This window comes from Rissa tridactyla, chromosome 1, assembly GCF_028500815.1.
Source record: "Rissa tridactyla isolate bRisTri1 chromosome 1, bRisTri1.patW.cur.20221130, whole genome shotgun sequence".
Lineage (NCBI taxonomy): Eukaryota > Metazoa > Chordata > Aves > Charadriiformes > Laridae > Rissa > Rissa tridactyla.
The window spans coordinates 217,251,376-217,264,019 of record NC_071466.1 but is presented as its reverse complement, the minus strand read 5'-3'; the positions used below and the strand labels follow the sequence as shown (position 1 = coordinate 217,264,019).

Genomic DNA, 12,644 nt, shown 5'->3' with positions numbered 1-12,644 from the left:
GGACCTCTAAAGGTCATCTCGTCCAACCCCCCTGCAGCAAGCAGGGACATCTTGATCAGGTTGCTCAGAGGCTCATCAGGCCTGGCCTTGAATGTCTCCAGGGATGGGGTCTCCCCCACCTCTCTGGGCAACCTGGGCCAGTGTCTCACCACCCTCATTGCAAAGAACTTCTTCCTAATGTCCAATCTAACCCTGCCCTGCTCTAGTTTAAAGCCGTTGCCCCTCGTCCTATCGCTACATGCCCTCGCAAACAGCCCCTCCCCAGCTTCCCTGTAGGCCCCCTTCAGGTACCGAAGGTGTAGTGGTGGTTTTGGCAGTGTTAGGCTGATGGTTGGACTTGGTGATCTTAAAGGTCCCTTCCAACCAAAACCATTCTATGATTCTACCCAGAAAGCACGTGCCCATCTGCTGTGCTCCTGCCCGACCTTATCCACCAGCTGCTGCCACCAGCTGAGGAGCTGCTTTCCCCAGATCCCCTGTGCCCATCTCCTCCTCGTGGCTCGTGGCGGCCGATGGCGAACGCACCGGGTGAATGCAGCTGAAGCAGCCGTGAGCTCCAGCCCGCGGTGCCGGCGGTTGCAGTTCCCTCCCTCCCTGCAGCCCCAAGCCAGGACCACCCGCCTCGTCCGGCCCCATCAGCTGGGGTTCCTTCTAAAGGGGTCTTGAACCAAGGTCTGGGGGGATGAAGAGCAGTAGAAAGGCAAGAGAAGTGCCGGGTGGGCTGGGGGAGGCTCCTTTTTTAATTGCACTTACAATAAATTATATCCATCTCTAATTGCAGGTGAGTTGGGGCAGCCGAGGTCCCCGAGCACCCACAGGGGTTGGAGGACCCAACTCAGGGCAGCAGTTTGAGCCCAAAGCCGTGGGACCATCAGGATTTGAGGTCGCCAGGCAGGACCCAAGAGTTGTTTTAGGCTCCCGGGTTCCGGGAATCTCCTCCGCGCAGCACCAAGCGCTGCTTTGCTTGCTCTGGTGTTATCCCGGGAGGCGTCGAAATAGGGAACGAAGCCTCCTGGCACCAGCGCTTAAGCGTTAAGCCGGCTGCGTTGGGCCAGCATCCCAGCCGGGGCCGGGTTTAAAAAAATAAATAGGATGGCCTAGGTTGGAAGGGACCTTTCAGATCATCTAGTCCAACCGAAATAGCAAGAAATGAAGTTGTTATAAAATTACCGTGGGCTTTCCAGACCCCGGTGGCGTCTCCATCGCTGCAAAACCAGTGACGTGGCGTTAAAATCCTGCCCCTCGCTTCGCGTTTAACACGCCTTTAAACCTTCCCCACCTCAGAGCTTTAATGGGGACGCATAATTCTCCAGCCGGTTACCAACTATATCTATTTCTAATCGAACAAATCATCTTTCCCCACATCCTGGCAGCCGTTCGTTAAATAAATCCTCGTCGGCCGGGCTCGGCTTTCATCAGCTCGGAGATTTTTGTTCAGAAATCTTTTGCCTTTCATTAAATCTGGGCTGGTGTTTATTAACGCTTTCAATCTTTCCTCGGCCCGTCGCAGCCTGGGCTCGCCACGGTGGGTCGGAGAGAAACAAGGGAGATATATATTTTTTTATTTTTTTTTTTTTTTATTAAAGTGAGAGGGAAAGCTTTGAACTCCTTTGGGAACCGCGATGAAATCCTCATCGCTTCCAAGGTGTAAAAAAACTCGCTCCCGCCACTAAATGAAATGAGAGGGGCAGGAGAGGGATAAAGATGTCTCTGTAAATCACCCGGAGCCGCACAGTTCGTTTCTGTTCAGCGTCTTCCATTATAACCATCATAAATCAGCACTCGGAGCCCGAGAGGGCAAGAAGGTGAGATTTATTGACGGGGCAAATTTGGGAGGGGAAGAGCTCGGAGAACACAGAACCTTTTTTTTTTCGCCTCCAGCACGGCCCAGGCTCACAGGTCTCTGCTGGCACCCTTCCTCCTTCGAAAGCTCTCCAAAGTTTGATGGAAAATTTTAGTATTTATTATTATTTTTTCCACTTCCATACAAGTTAGAACCAGCCGGTTTTCACCCTTCGCTTCCCCATCTCTCCCTAGGCAGCTCCCGACCCTGCACGGACCAAAGGACCTCAGCGCAGGGCATGTGAAGAGTTAATTTACCCCCTTCCAGCCTGAGATGGAGGAGGCAAAGCAGGAGCATCCTTAGTTTCCCACGTAGGAGGTGCTGGGGACACGCCAGGGAAGAGGCAGGTGACATCCCAAAGAGCGTAGTCAATGGAGTTAAATCCAGCTGGCGGCCGGTCACAAGTGGTGTCCCTCAGGGCTCAGTGTTGGGACCATTTCTCTTTAACGTCTTTATTGATGACCTTGATAAGGACATAGAGTGTATCATCAGCAAGTTTGCAGATGACACCGAGGTAAGCGGGAGTGTTGATCTGCATGAGGGTAGGGAGGCTCTACAGAGAGACTTGGATAGATTGGACCGAGGGGCCAACGCTAATGGAATGTGCTTCAACAAGGCCAAGTGCCGGGTCCTGCACTTGGGCCACAACAACCCCATGCGTTGCTACAGGCTTGGGGCAGTGTGGCTGGAGAGCTGCCTGGCAGAAAAGGACCTGGGGGTTCTAATTGACAAGGGGCTGAACACAAGCCAGCAGTGTGCCCAGGTGGCCAAGAGGGCCAATGCCATCCTGGCTTGTATTAGAAATAGTGTGACCAGCAGAAGGAGGGAGGTGACTGTCCCCCTGTACTCAGCACTGGTGAGGCCACACCTTGAGTATTGTGTCCAGTTTTGGGCACCTCAATACGAGAGAGATCTCGAGGTGCTGGAGCGAGTGCAGAGGGGGGCAACGAAGCTGGTGAAGGGCCTGGAGAATAAATCTTATGAGGAGCGATTGAAGGAGCTGGGACTGTTTAGTTTGAGGAAGAGGAGGCTGACGGGAGACCTCATCACTCTCTACAACTACTTGGAAGGACACTGTAGAGAGGTTGGTGCTGGTCTCTTCTCACAGGTAATTAGCGATAGGACAAGAGGGAATGGCTTCAAGCTGCAACAGGGGAGGTTTAGGCTGGACATTAGGAGAAAATTCTTCCCAGAAAGAGTGGTCAGACACTGGAATAGGCTGCCCAGGGAGGTGGTGGAGTCACCATCCCTGGATGTGTTTAAGGCTCATTTAGATGTGGTGTTGGGGGATGTGGTGTAAGGGAGAACTTTGTAGAGTGGAGTTGATGGTTGGACTCGATGATCCCAAGGGTGTTTTCCAACCAAAATGATTCTATGATTCTATGATCATCTCTGCTGGAAGATGATGCCTGTGGTCCTGCGTGCCAAGACGAGGGGTCAACCCTGCTTTGGGCCATCCCACGGGTGGAAATAACCCCAGTCTCCTCTTTAGAGGGCAAAAGGCAGATACCGCCCAAAGCATGACACAGTGGTGACACCTGGTGACACTCTGCTGAGAAGGTGGGCATCGCAAAGGGACCTAATACAAGCAGAGGTGTCCTCCATCAGGACAGGAGGGGAGGATGCAGTCCCTGGAGCATCATTCCTGCTGTGCTGGCAGCTGTTTCCACTCTTGAGAAGAGGAAGAAATACCCCAACCCCCTCCATCAGCCAAGGCTGCTGGCTTGTTGGTAGGTCTGTTGGTAAGACACTGGCCCAGGTTGCCCAGAGAAGCTGTGTCTGCCCCATCCCTGAAGGTGTTCAAGGCCAGGTTGGACGGGGCTTGGAGCAACCTGGTCTGGTGGGAGGTGTCCCTGCCCAGGGCAGGGGGATATGAACTAGATGGTCTTTAAGGTCCCTTCCAACCCAAACCATTCTGTGATTCTATGATTCCCATTCCGAGAGCCTGGAAGACACCGTGGCTTGTTGAGATGGTCAGTCGTAAGGTGTGCAGCCACACACTACCTGTGTTTCAGGTGGCCTGAGGTCCTACCAGCTGGGTGCAACCACACAAAAGGCAGACCCTCGCTGGGGAGTGCTGCATCATGCCCTGCCTTGGAGAAATGCTCTGCAATGCTCACAGTCAACGAAACATCAAGTGAGATGAGGGGAGGAGAGGAACATGGTCCTTCGTAGTCCTCACAGTTGACTGATGGAAGCCCCAAAGCACGGGATTAGTGCAAGGAATGCCACTCTGGACTCTGTGTTCCAACTGGACACAAGAGGAAAATTTTTCACCCTGAGAACAATCAGCCACTGGGATAATCTCCCCAGGGACGTGGTGGATTCCCCATCATTGGACACTTTTAAAATCCTGCTGGGCCAGCTGGTCTAGACAGTGCTTTTGTGAAGAAAGGTTGGACCAGATGATCCTTGAGGTCCCTTCCAACCTGGGATTCTATGATCCTACAATTCTATGATTCCTTTTGAACCCCACACAGTCTCCAACATATGGGAAACCCTCCTTTTCCCACTGGAGGATTTATGATGCCACCTCATCTCTGCTCTGGGCAGAGGCTACCTGCTGTGAGCCTCTGTGCTGGTACCAGCCAGGAAAGCACTGGGGAATGGAGATGTGGGTCTCCAGAGAAGATTTCTTCTCCGGGAAAGACCCTCAGCGTAGGGGATTTTTCACTGTGGAGCCTTCATGCTTCTGTGATAGATGTTGATTTACACCTTCATGCTTCTACTTGCTCTGAGGTATGAGCGGAGAAAAGCACGAATGATAAAAATGTAGGAGCCGCCGCCTCCTCCTCCTCCTCCTCCTCCCTGCAGGAAAATGAAATTCAGCCTCAGCTACGAGGGTTCCTCTCCCTCCGCCTTACAGACAAAAAAATATCTCAGAGGCTTAAAATATTTCACGAGGGTTACAGAAAGGGTATGTCCAAGAAGCAAGATTTAGTGCAGAGCCTACGCAGGGTCTGCAGTACCGAGCACCGCAGGGGCTGCAGGGCTGACTGTACCGAGGGCTCTTGGTTGAGGTCCAACCCCACAGACCATGGGGAGAAGGTACGTGACTCCAGTAGGGCTGGCAAACGCAGCCAGGGTCAGAAACTAGTAACTGTACGGGGAGCCCAGTCACAGAATCACAGGGTTGGAAGGGACCTCTGGAGATCATTCAGTCCAACCCCCTGCCAGAGCAGGGTCACCCAGAGCAGGTGGCACAGGAACGCGTCCAGGCGGGTTTGGAATGTCTCCAGAGACGGAGACTCCCCCACCTCTCTGGGCAGCCTGTGCCAGGGCTCTGCCACCCTCACAGCAAAGAAGTTCCTCCTCATGTTTAGGTGGACCTTCCTATGTTCAAGTTTGTGCCCGTTACCCCTTGTCCTGTCCCCGGGCACCACTGAAAAGAGCCTGGCCCCATCCTCCTGACACCCACCCTTTAAGGATTTATGTGTTGATAAGGTCCCCGCTCAGTCGTCTTTTTTCCAGACTGAAGACACACAAATCCCTCAGCCTTTCTTCATAAGAGAGGTGTTCCAGTCCCCTGGCCATCCTCATAGCCCTTTGCTGCACCCTCTCCAGCAGTTCCCTGTCCTTCTTGAACCAGGGAGCCCAGAACTGGACACAGCACTCCAGGTGTGGCCTCCCCAGGGCAGAGCAGAGGGGGAGGATGACCTCCCTCCACCTGCTGGCCACACTCTTCTTGATGCCCCCCAGGATGCCATTGGCCTTCTTGGCCACAAGGGCACATGGCTGGCTCATGGTCATCCTGTTGTCCACCAGGACTCCCAGGTCTCTTTCCACAGAGCTGCTCTCCAGCAGGTCACCCCCAACCTGTCCTGGTGCAGGGGGTTATTCCTCCCCGAGTGCAGCACCCTACACTTGCCCTTGTTGAATTTCATAAGGTTCCTCTTTGCCCAACTCTCCGACCTGGCCAGGTCTCGCTGTATGGCAGCACAGCCTTCCGGTGAGTCAGCCCCCGCCCCCAGCTTTGTGTCATCGGCAAAGCGGTTTGCAAGGCTGGAGTTGTTGACGCAATACCATGGAAGTGCAGGGTGAGACCAGGGAAAGAGCTCATGGGTCTCCTTCAAACCCTTCACCTCCCTGGAGCTGGGGATGCAGAGAGAAACACGGGCAGTTGGTGTAATCACACCAACTCTCCTCGCCTGTTAGAAAAAAAATTATAATTCATTTTGACAGCTGCCAAATTAGCAGCATATTATGCAGCATATTCAATTAGACAAGCTCCCGAGGGAGCAGGCAGAGGTAGCGGGGCAGCCGCTGCTGGGACATGACATGGCGCTTCAGGAAGGTATTTTTAGAAATGGCTGTGCGTGCTCTGCAGAGAAATAAACAGCCCTTTGGTCAATACTGGCATCTATGCCCCATCTGTTTCCAGAACACGCTTAAAAAATTTAAAATAAAAAGGTGTAGCTGCTGGATTCGCGTTGGCCTCACCCCCCAGTCGAGCCTCTACCACTGGTTTCTATCTTCAAGGGTTTCTCGGGTCCATACGAGTGGGTTTAATGGAGGAGGGAGGCAGGGAGATGAAGGTCCGAGTACCAAACCAAACCAAACCATTTTGCACCCATTTTTTCACAGATACAGCTCCTAATCTGGGGAGTGGGTGCTGGAGAATCCGAGCTGCCACGTGGCTCCTGCTCTCATCTTCTACCAAGCCCGCAGCAGGCTGCCCTGGCTGCCTACACACTCTGTGGTGGTCCGTGGAGCATCTTGGCCTCCGGAACTCCAAAAGCTCAGCAGATTTGCAGGAGCAGCTCTTTCTGGACCTGTTCTGCAGCCCCTGGAAGTCCTCACTGAGCTGCGCATCAAACTTTTAGCTGGCGAGCTTCATATCCCCTCCTTCAGACCCAGGCCCGTATTGAAACACCATCCCCTTATGTCTAACAAACCCGTCATTCCTTAATTCAGCAGCTCCTGCTCCTGCATCTGTGTTTTAGCTCCCGCCGCGTTGCTACTGCCCTGGGGGAGGAATCAGGATGCCCGTGACTTCCCAAAACACTTGTGCATAAGCACGGTCTTCTCTGCTTCACCTCAAAGACCCGGCACCCGAGCAGAGAGGCAACACTCCGGCGTTCTCACCCAGTTCCTGTAGAAAAACCCAACCTGATGAGATAACACAAACCCAACCTGATGAGATAACACAAACCCAACCTGATGAGATAACACAAATCAGCAGAATTTTCTCTGCCTTGGTTTACCGACGTGTGACACAGGGCTCCGACGCAGCACGTGCGATGAGCGCGCCGCTACATCCTCCGGCCGGCAAAGCCATTTGCATTCACAAGGCAGCCACCGCAGTCACCGGTTTTATTGAATGCCGAATGTTTAATTTAAAAAAAGGGAAATTAAACAGCTTGTTACACTCCCCTCTGTAAAATTCAAGACTCAGAGAGTTGTTTGACTGTGACTAACTCAAGGTGTTACTCTGCTGTAATCCAAACACGCTTCCTGCCAATAAAAACAGAGTTCCCTGAAACGGCCCCGCTTTTATCTGCCAGTCTATAAATATATGGGCACCGAGTCACAACTTCTGTACTTTCAGCCAAAAATAAACGCTCAAAACTAAAAACCACGAACGGCAAAGCTTCACAATCTGCTAAAGGAAATGTAAATATTACATATTACATATGCAACGGCGCTTCTGCCTCCCAACTCGGCCAGATGTTCCACGCTTCGGGGGACGGGTCAGCATCAGGCGGTTGTTTGGGGGAACGTGGGGTCATCGACGCCGTCCGTGTCCTGGGGAGCGGGAAGGGAGCAGGCGAGAGAACGCGGCAGTAAAAGCTGAGGGGGAGGGAAGAAACTGAATATTTTGCAGAACCGACTTCAGCAAATTCACCTTCTCCTTGGTATTTTTAAAATCCTGCCTCCACGCAAGGTCCTCATCCCCTGGACCGCCCGCGTAACCCCACCGAACGGGCCACATTTGGAAGCATGTGAAAGCTCAGGGCGCAAGAACTGATTGCAAAATAGGAGGTTGTCCTCAAACATTCCTGTCCCATACAAAGGCAAGGAACCAACCAATACCCCGATCGCAGAGGAACAAAGGATTCCTTTTACAACTGGGAAATGAGAGTGACGTATTGATACCCCGCATACAGGCGGGGTAGATAGAATCTACCTATAGAATCTATAGAACCTCTATAGAATCAACATGCAGATACAATTCCTGCGCTGGAGAGCTTAACGTTTAAGACCGTTCCTGTAAATGAGTGAGTTAGAATCGCTCTGCTCACTCGCTTTTGCAGGATTCCAGACCTCAAGCAGAGGGAATTCTAGTGGAAGGTGTCCCTGCTCTAGTGGGAGGTGTCCCTGTCCGTGGCAGCAGGTTGGAACCAGACGATCTTTAAGATCCCTTCCAACCCAAACCAGTCTATGATTCTGTGAAATTCAAGCACAATTAAGGGATAACTTGTCACGTTTTGTTCTCTTTTACACAGAAGGGAGTAACAGCTCCAAGGGAAAAGCGGAGAGCTGGGGCTGAAATGGTCTCAGGTGGGAGAACTGGTCAGGAATGGAAGCGAAAGGGAAGAGACACTGCGTGACTCGAGTGTCACCCAGCACCCACTGCCCTTGTTTTCCAGACAGTCTGGGTACGTGGGTGCCTGCATGAGTGTCCAGGAGAAAGCTGATTTATCTGCACCAACTGTACCGCTTTCCCAATTTAATCACAGGATCACAGAATGGTGGGGGTGGGAAGGGACCTCTGGAGATCACCCAGTCCCACCCCCTGCCAGAGCAGGGTCACCCACAGCAGGTGGCACAGGAACGCGTCCAGGCGGGTTTGGGATGTCTCCAGAGACGGAGACTCCCCCACCTCTCTGGGCAGCCTGTGCCAGGGCTCTGCCACCCTCACAGCAAAGAAGTTTTTCCTCATGTTCAGATGGAATTTCCCATGTTCCAGTTTGTGCCCGTTGCCCCTTGTCCTGTCGCTGGGCACCATGGAGAAGAGTCTGGCCCCATCCTCTGGACACCCACCCTTTCGCTATTGCTGAGCATTGATGAGATCCCCCCTCAGTCTGCTCTTCTCCAGGCTGAACAGCCCCAGAGCTCTCAGCCTTCCCTCAGCACAGAGATGCTCCAGTCCCCTCACCATCTTTGTAGCCTCCACTGGACTCTCTCCAGCAGTTCCCTGTCCTTCTTGAACTGGGGAGCCCAGAACTGGACACGGGACTCCAGCTGTGGCCTCCCCAGGGCAAAGCAGAGGGGGAGGATGACCTCCCTCCACCTGCTGGCCACGCTCTTTTTAATGCGCCCCAGGAGACCGTTGGCCTTCTTGGCCACAATTCAGCAAGGGGTGTGATCACCCCAGGCCCTGGTACGTAGCCGTTCACCACAACACTGGCAAAACTCCTATCACCTGTAAACCAGCAAAAACTGATACAGTGACCAGCATCCATGTCCACCAGCCCCGCAGCCAGCCCAGCTTCTGCAAAGGTACTGAGAGAGGAAAAGCGGCCGTGAGGAGCCCTGTGGGATTTGCTGAAGAAACTGTGGAGGTGAGGTAGTCATTCAGGGGCCAACAGGAACCTGCTTCGCTGAACTGCTTTGGCAAAAAACCCCCTCTAAGGCTGAAACTGCAGCTCTGGCTCTGAACTTCCTCTGAACCCAGGCCACGGAGCAGCCTTGCTTTTTGTTCTGCCAAAATCAATGATAAAAACCTGGTGCCTCGGGAGAGCTGTTGCTCTTCAGCTTGAGGATCCAACCAGCTGCTCTACGGAAAGGAAACGACTTAATAGAAAGCTGAGTTGTTTTACAGGCTTCACTGGAATTTAAGGTCAGGCTATCTGAATCTCTCCATCACTTACCATGAGCTGCGTTGCTTCGTTCAGTTCATCCTATTTAAACAAGGAAAAACCTTGGCCACATCGTGAACATTCATGGTGAAGGAAACCAGAGCTCTTCCGCGGATATGACTCCACGCTGCGGCGAGGCGGGATATCTTCTGTGCACGCAAAGACCTCTGAGGACCCACGCTGTAATAACGAACAGCAAATGCCCCTCCTGGGTGGACGCTGCTCAGGCAAAAGGGCCACGCTCTCTGTTAATGATAATTAATCAGGACAAACATTAACTCAAGAGTTTTATTTACTTGTCAGAGCTCTGCTCCACATACAGAAAAACAAATCTTCACATACTAATTACAGCTTCAGCAAGTTCTTAATAATTGTACTATTTTTTTCCTGATGACTCCTTACTAGGTTGTTCAAATTCACTTGCAAATCAAAGAATTACGTCTCATCCCTTCAAAGAAACACATTTTATTAAAAAAAAAGACTTGGAACTAGTTTTCACTCCCAACTTAACTCTGAACGTTTCACAAAATCCCTCTTCAAAATAATTCACGGGTACTACAATACAGGCAATATTATCAGAGGCCCCGATGCTTCCACACATCAATTAAATCTATAATATTAGAGGGGTAGGAAAGAGAGAAATTAATGGCAGATATGGTCATGTGGCTGTTAAGAAAAATTCTACGCCATTTCCCAGCTGAGAGTGCCTGGGGAAATAACTTTGAGCTTTGGGAAATACAGAAATTACTTTTTAATAAAGTTACAAATAAATAACTTTTGGGGGGGGAGTTAATCAGAAATGGATTTAGAAATAATATTTGATAGACTTTGCTTTGTTGAAGAGAAATATATCAAAATCAGTGTTCCTGTTCGACAGCAAGGTTCAGCGCAATCATGACGAAGACTTGGCTAGTAGTGGCCATCAAGGGTTGGTCCTCTTCCGCCCGGACGGGATTGGAGGCAGGACAGGTTTGGAGTGGGAGCCCGGCCAGGTGACGAGCTGAGACACGTGGGAAGAACCAGTCTTGGACTTGCTGTATTTTCTCTGAAGATTGTCACTAGGGAGTTCGGTCTCTGCAGAAATTATATAAATAAGTGAAGAAGCACTAAGAGGGTGTTTATTTCAATGAAAAGTCAAAATTTACCGCAAAGCGCATCTCCGGATGAAAACCCAGTGTTTTGCAGGGTGGGAAAGAGTAATATCTTCAGGAAGTCTAGTGACTGCTCTGCCTCATCCATGCGGAAGAGTAACTTTAAGCCTCAGCAGTCACTATTTTTAATTTCCCCAAAAGTTCACTGAGAGAAAGCGGCTGGATCACGTTGCGTTCGCACCGTGATGATTCTACCACATCGTAACATCGCTGCTTACCAGAGCGTCCTTAGCAGAAGCACGAAGAAGCTGCCCCGTCACCCAGATAAAGCTCCTGTAATTCCAGTTACACACACAGCCTGAGCAAAACTGTTACTTTGGAATACGGTTCAAACCTTTCAATCTGTCCACTCCATTTTCAGCTCCTCTTGGATGGGGACGCTCGGCTTTGGCTTCTTCAGCGAGGCGAGCGTGGGGAACAGGGCTCCGAACGGGCAGAGCTTCAGCAGCGGACGCACCGGCTGAGATTAGAAATCGTCTGCTAGCAGGACCGGATTCTCTGGAGCTGAGAGAGGGAAATGATTCATGCTTTAAAATAGCAATAAAAAAAGCATATGCACCCAGTCTGACTATTACTGATGCTGCAGTCGCACAACTCAGTCAAAAGTCAGAAATAAATCCCAGCACGTACCCGTTACACAAAGCTTTTTCACACATTGCAATTCTCTCAAAACTTCTAGCGCTAGCAAACACAACTGTGGCCTCTCTCAATTTTCGTTTATTGATTTAAATAATCAATCACACAGACAGGTGCAATAAAGAGGTTGATGCCACGCAGTGAATCGGCTTCAGATCCGAGATGAGAACTCAGAGCTCCTTGTTTCCAAACCCGTGGTTCAGCGCTGCAGACGCCGTTCTCTCTTGGGGAGTCAAAGAAAATGGGAATTGCCTTGGAAAAAAGTGTTTCTGTAGCACCCAAGTGACAACACGGACCATGAGTAGCCATTTACCAGTGAGCAGTAGCCAAGGCACCTCTGACCTGCTACACCTCTTGCAGAAAACATAGCCAAAGCCGAAGCCTGAGTAGTCTGAGACCCCGACGATGCTAACGACCATGTTGTAGCTTGTTCTGATAAAGGCTTTCCATTTCCATCTATATACTATCAATTTACTTCAAAAAAAGTAAGGAAATTGATTGATTTGGAGAGATCAGTAACTACCCATTTAGTGCAAAACTGTAATATATATCTGGAGCGATGCTTAAGACATCTCATAATGTCTCTCTTCACACAGAAAGGACGGTTCTGGTCTAGGCGAGAGAAACCGATTTAGGAATGTGGGAGGAAATTCACAGATTATCCGCCCTGACCTTAGCGATGGCACAGGCCAAAAGAATTTCATCCTGTAATTCTTGCAAGGAGCATTTAGCTCTTGAGAACACTGTGATTACAGCATTCTGGGGAATAGAAAGAAAGTATTTCAGTGGCATTTTAATAAATCCACCCAATAAGAAGAAGGGATCATGAATAACGAGACAAAACAGTGTGGTACTCCCATAAGAAACAGGTAATTATCTTCTCACTAGATGTACTGTGATGAGAATTTTGCCATTGCCTTCAAGGTAAAGGAATGTTATATCCTGTGACGTACTGAGCGCCTTCTTCTGAGGTCCACTGCATCCAAGGAGGCTCATCAAACACTGAATGCTCTCGCCAAGTGCTTAACCCTAGTCGTAAACTCATTTTAGCTGCCTGTAATACGCATCAGACGTTAACTGTGGCAGGGATAAGAAATTATTAGGAGTAGTAAATCCAGGCTCAGTACAAACAGCAGCTTGGACTCTTCAACAACATCTATTCCAACTTCTAAAAGGCTGACTACTTCTGCTTTTGCTTCAGAGAATATAGTC

The 12,644-nt window shown here is 50.6% G+C and overlaps 1 protein-coding gene across 1 annotated transcript in view; it reads right to left on the bottom strand.

The window, feature by feature from the left end:
- Positions 1–10,062: 10,062 nt before the first annotated feature.
- The window catches only part of LRGUK (leucine rich repeats and guanylate kinase domain containing), a 52,575-nt gene continuing 49,993 nt past the window's right edge, over positions 10,063–12,644 (bottom strand). Inside the window, exons 19-20 of the mRNA XM_054189865.1 lie at positions 11,131–11,300; positions 10,063–10,719 (exon numbers count right to left, since the gene is read on the bottom strand). Coding sequence (XP_054045840.1) covers positions 10,568–10,719; positions 11,131–11,300 — 322 coding nt within the window. The 3' untranslated portion in view covers positions 10,063–10,567. The remainder of the gene's footprint in view (positions 10,720–11,130; positions 11,301–12,644) is intronic.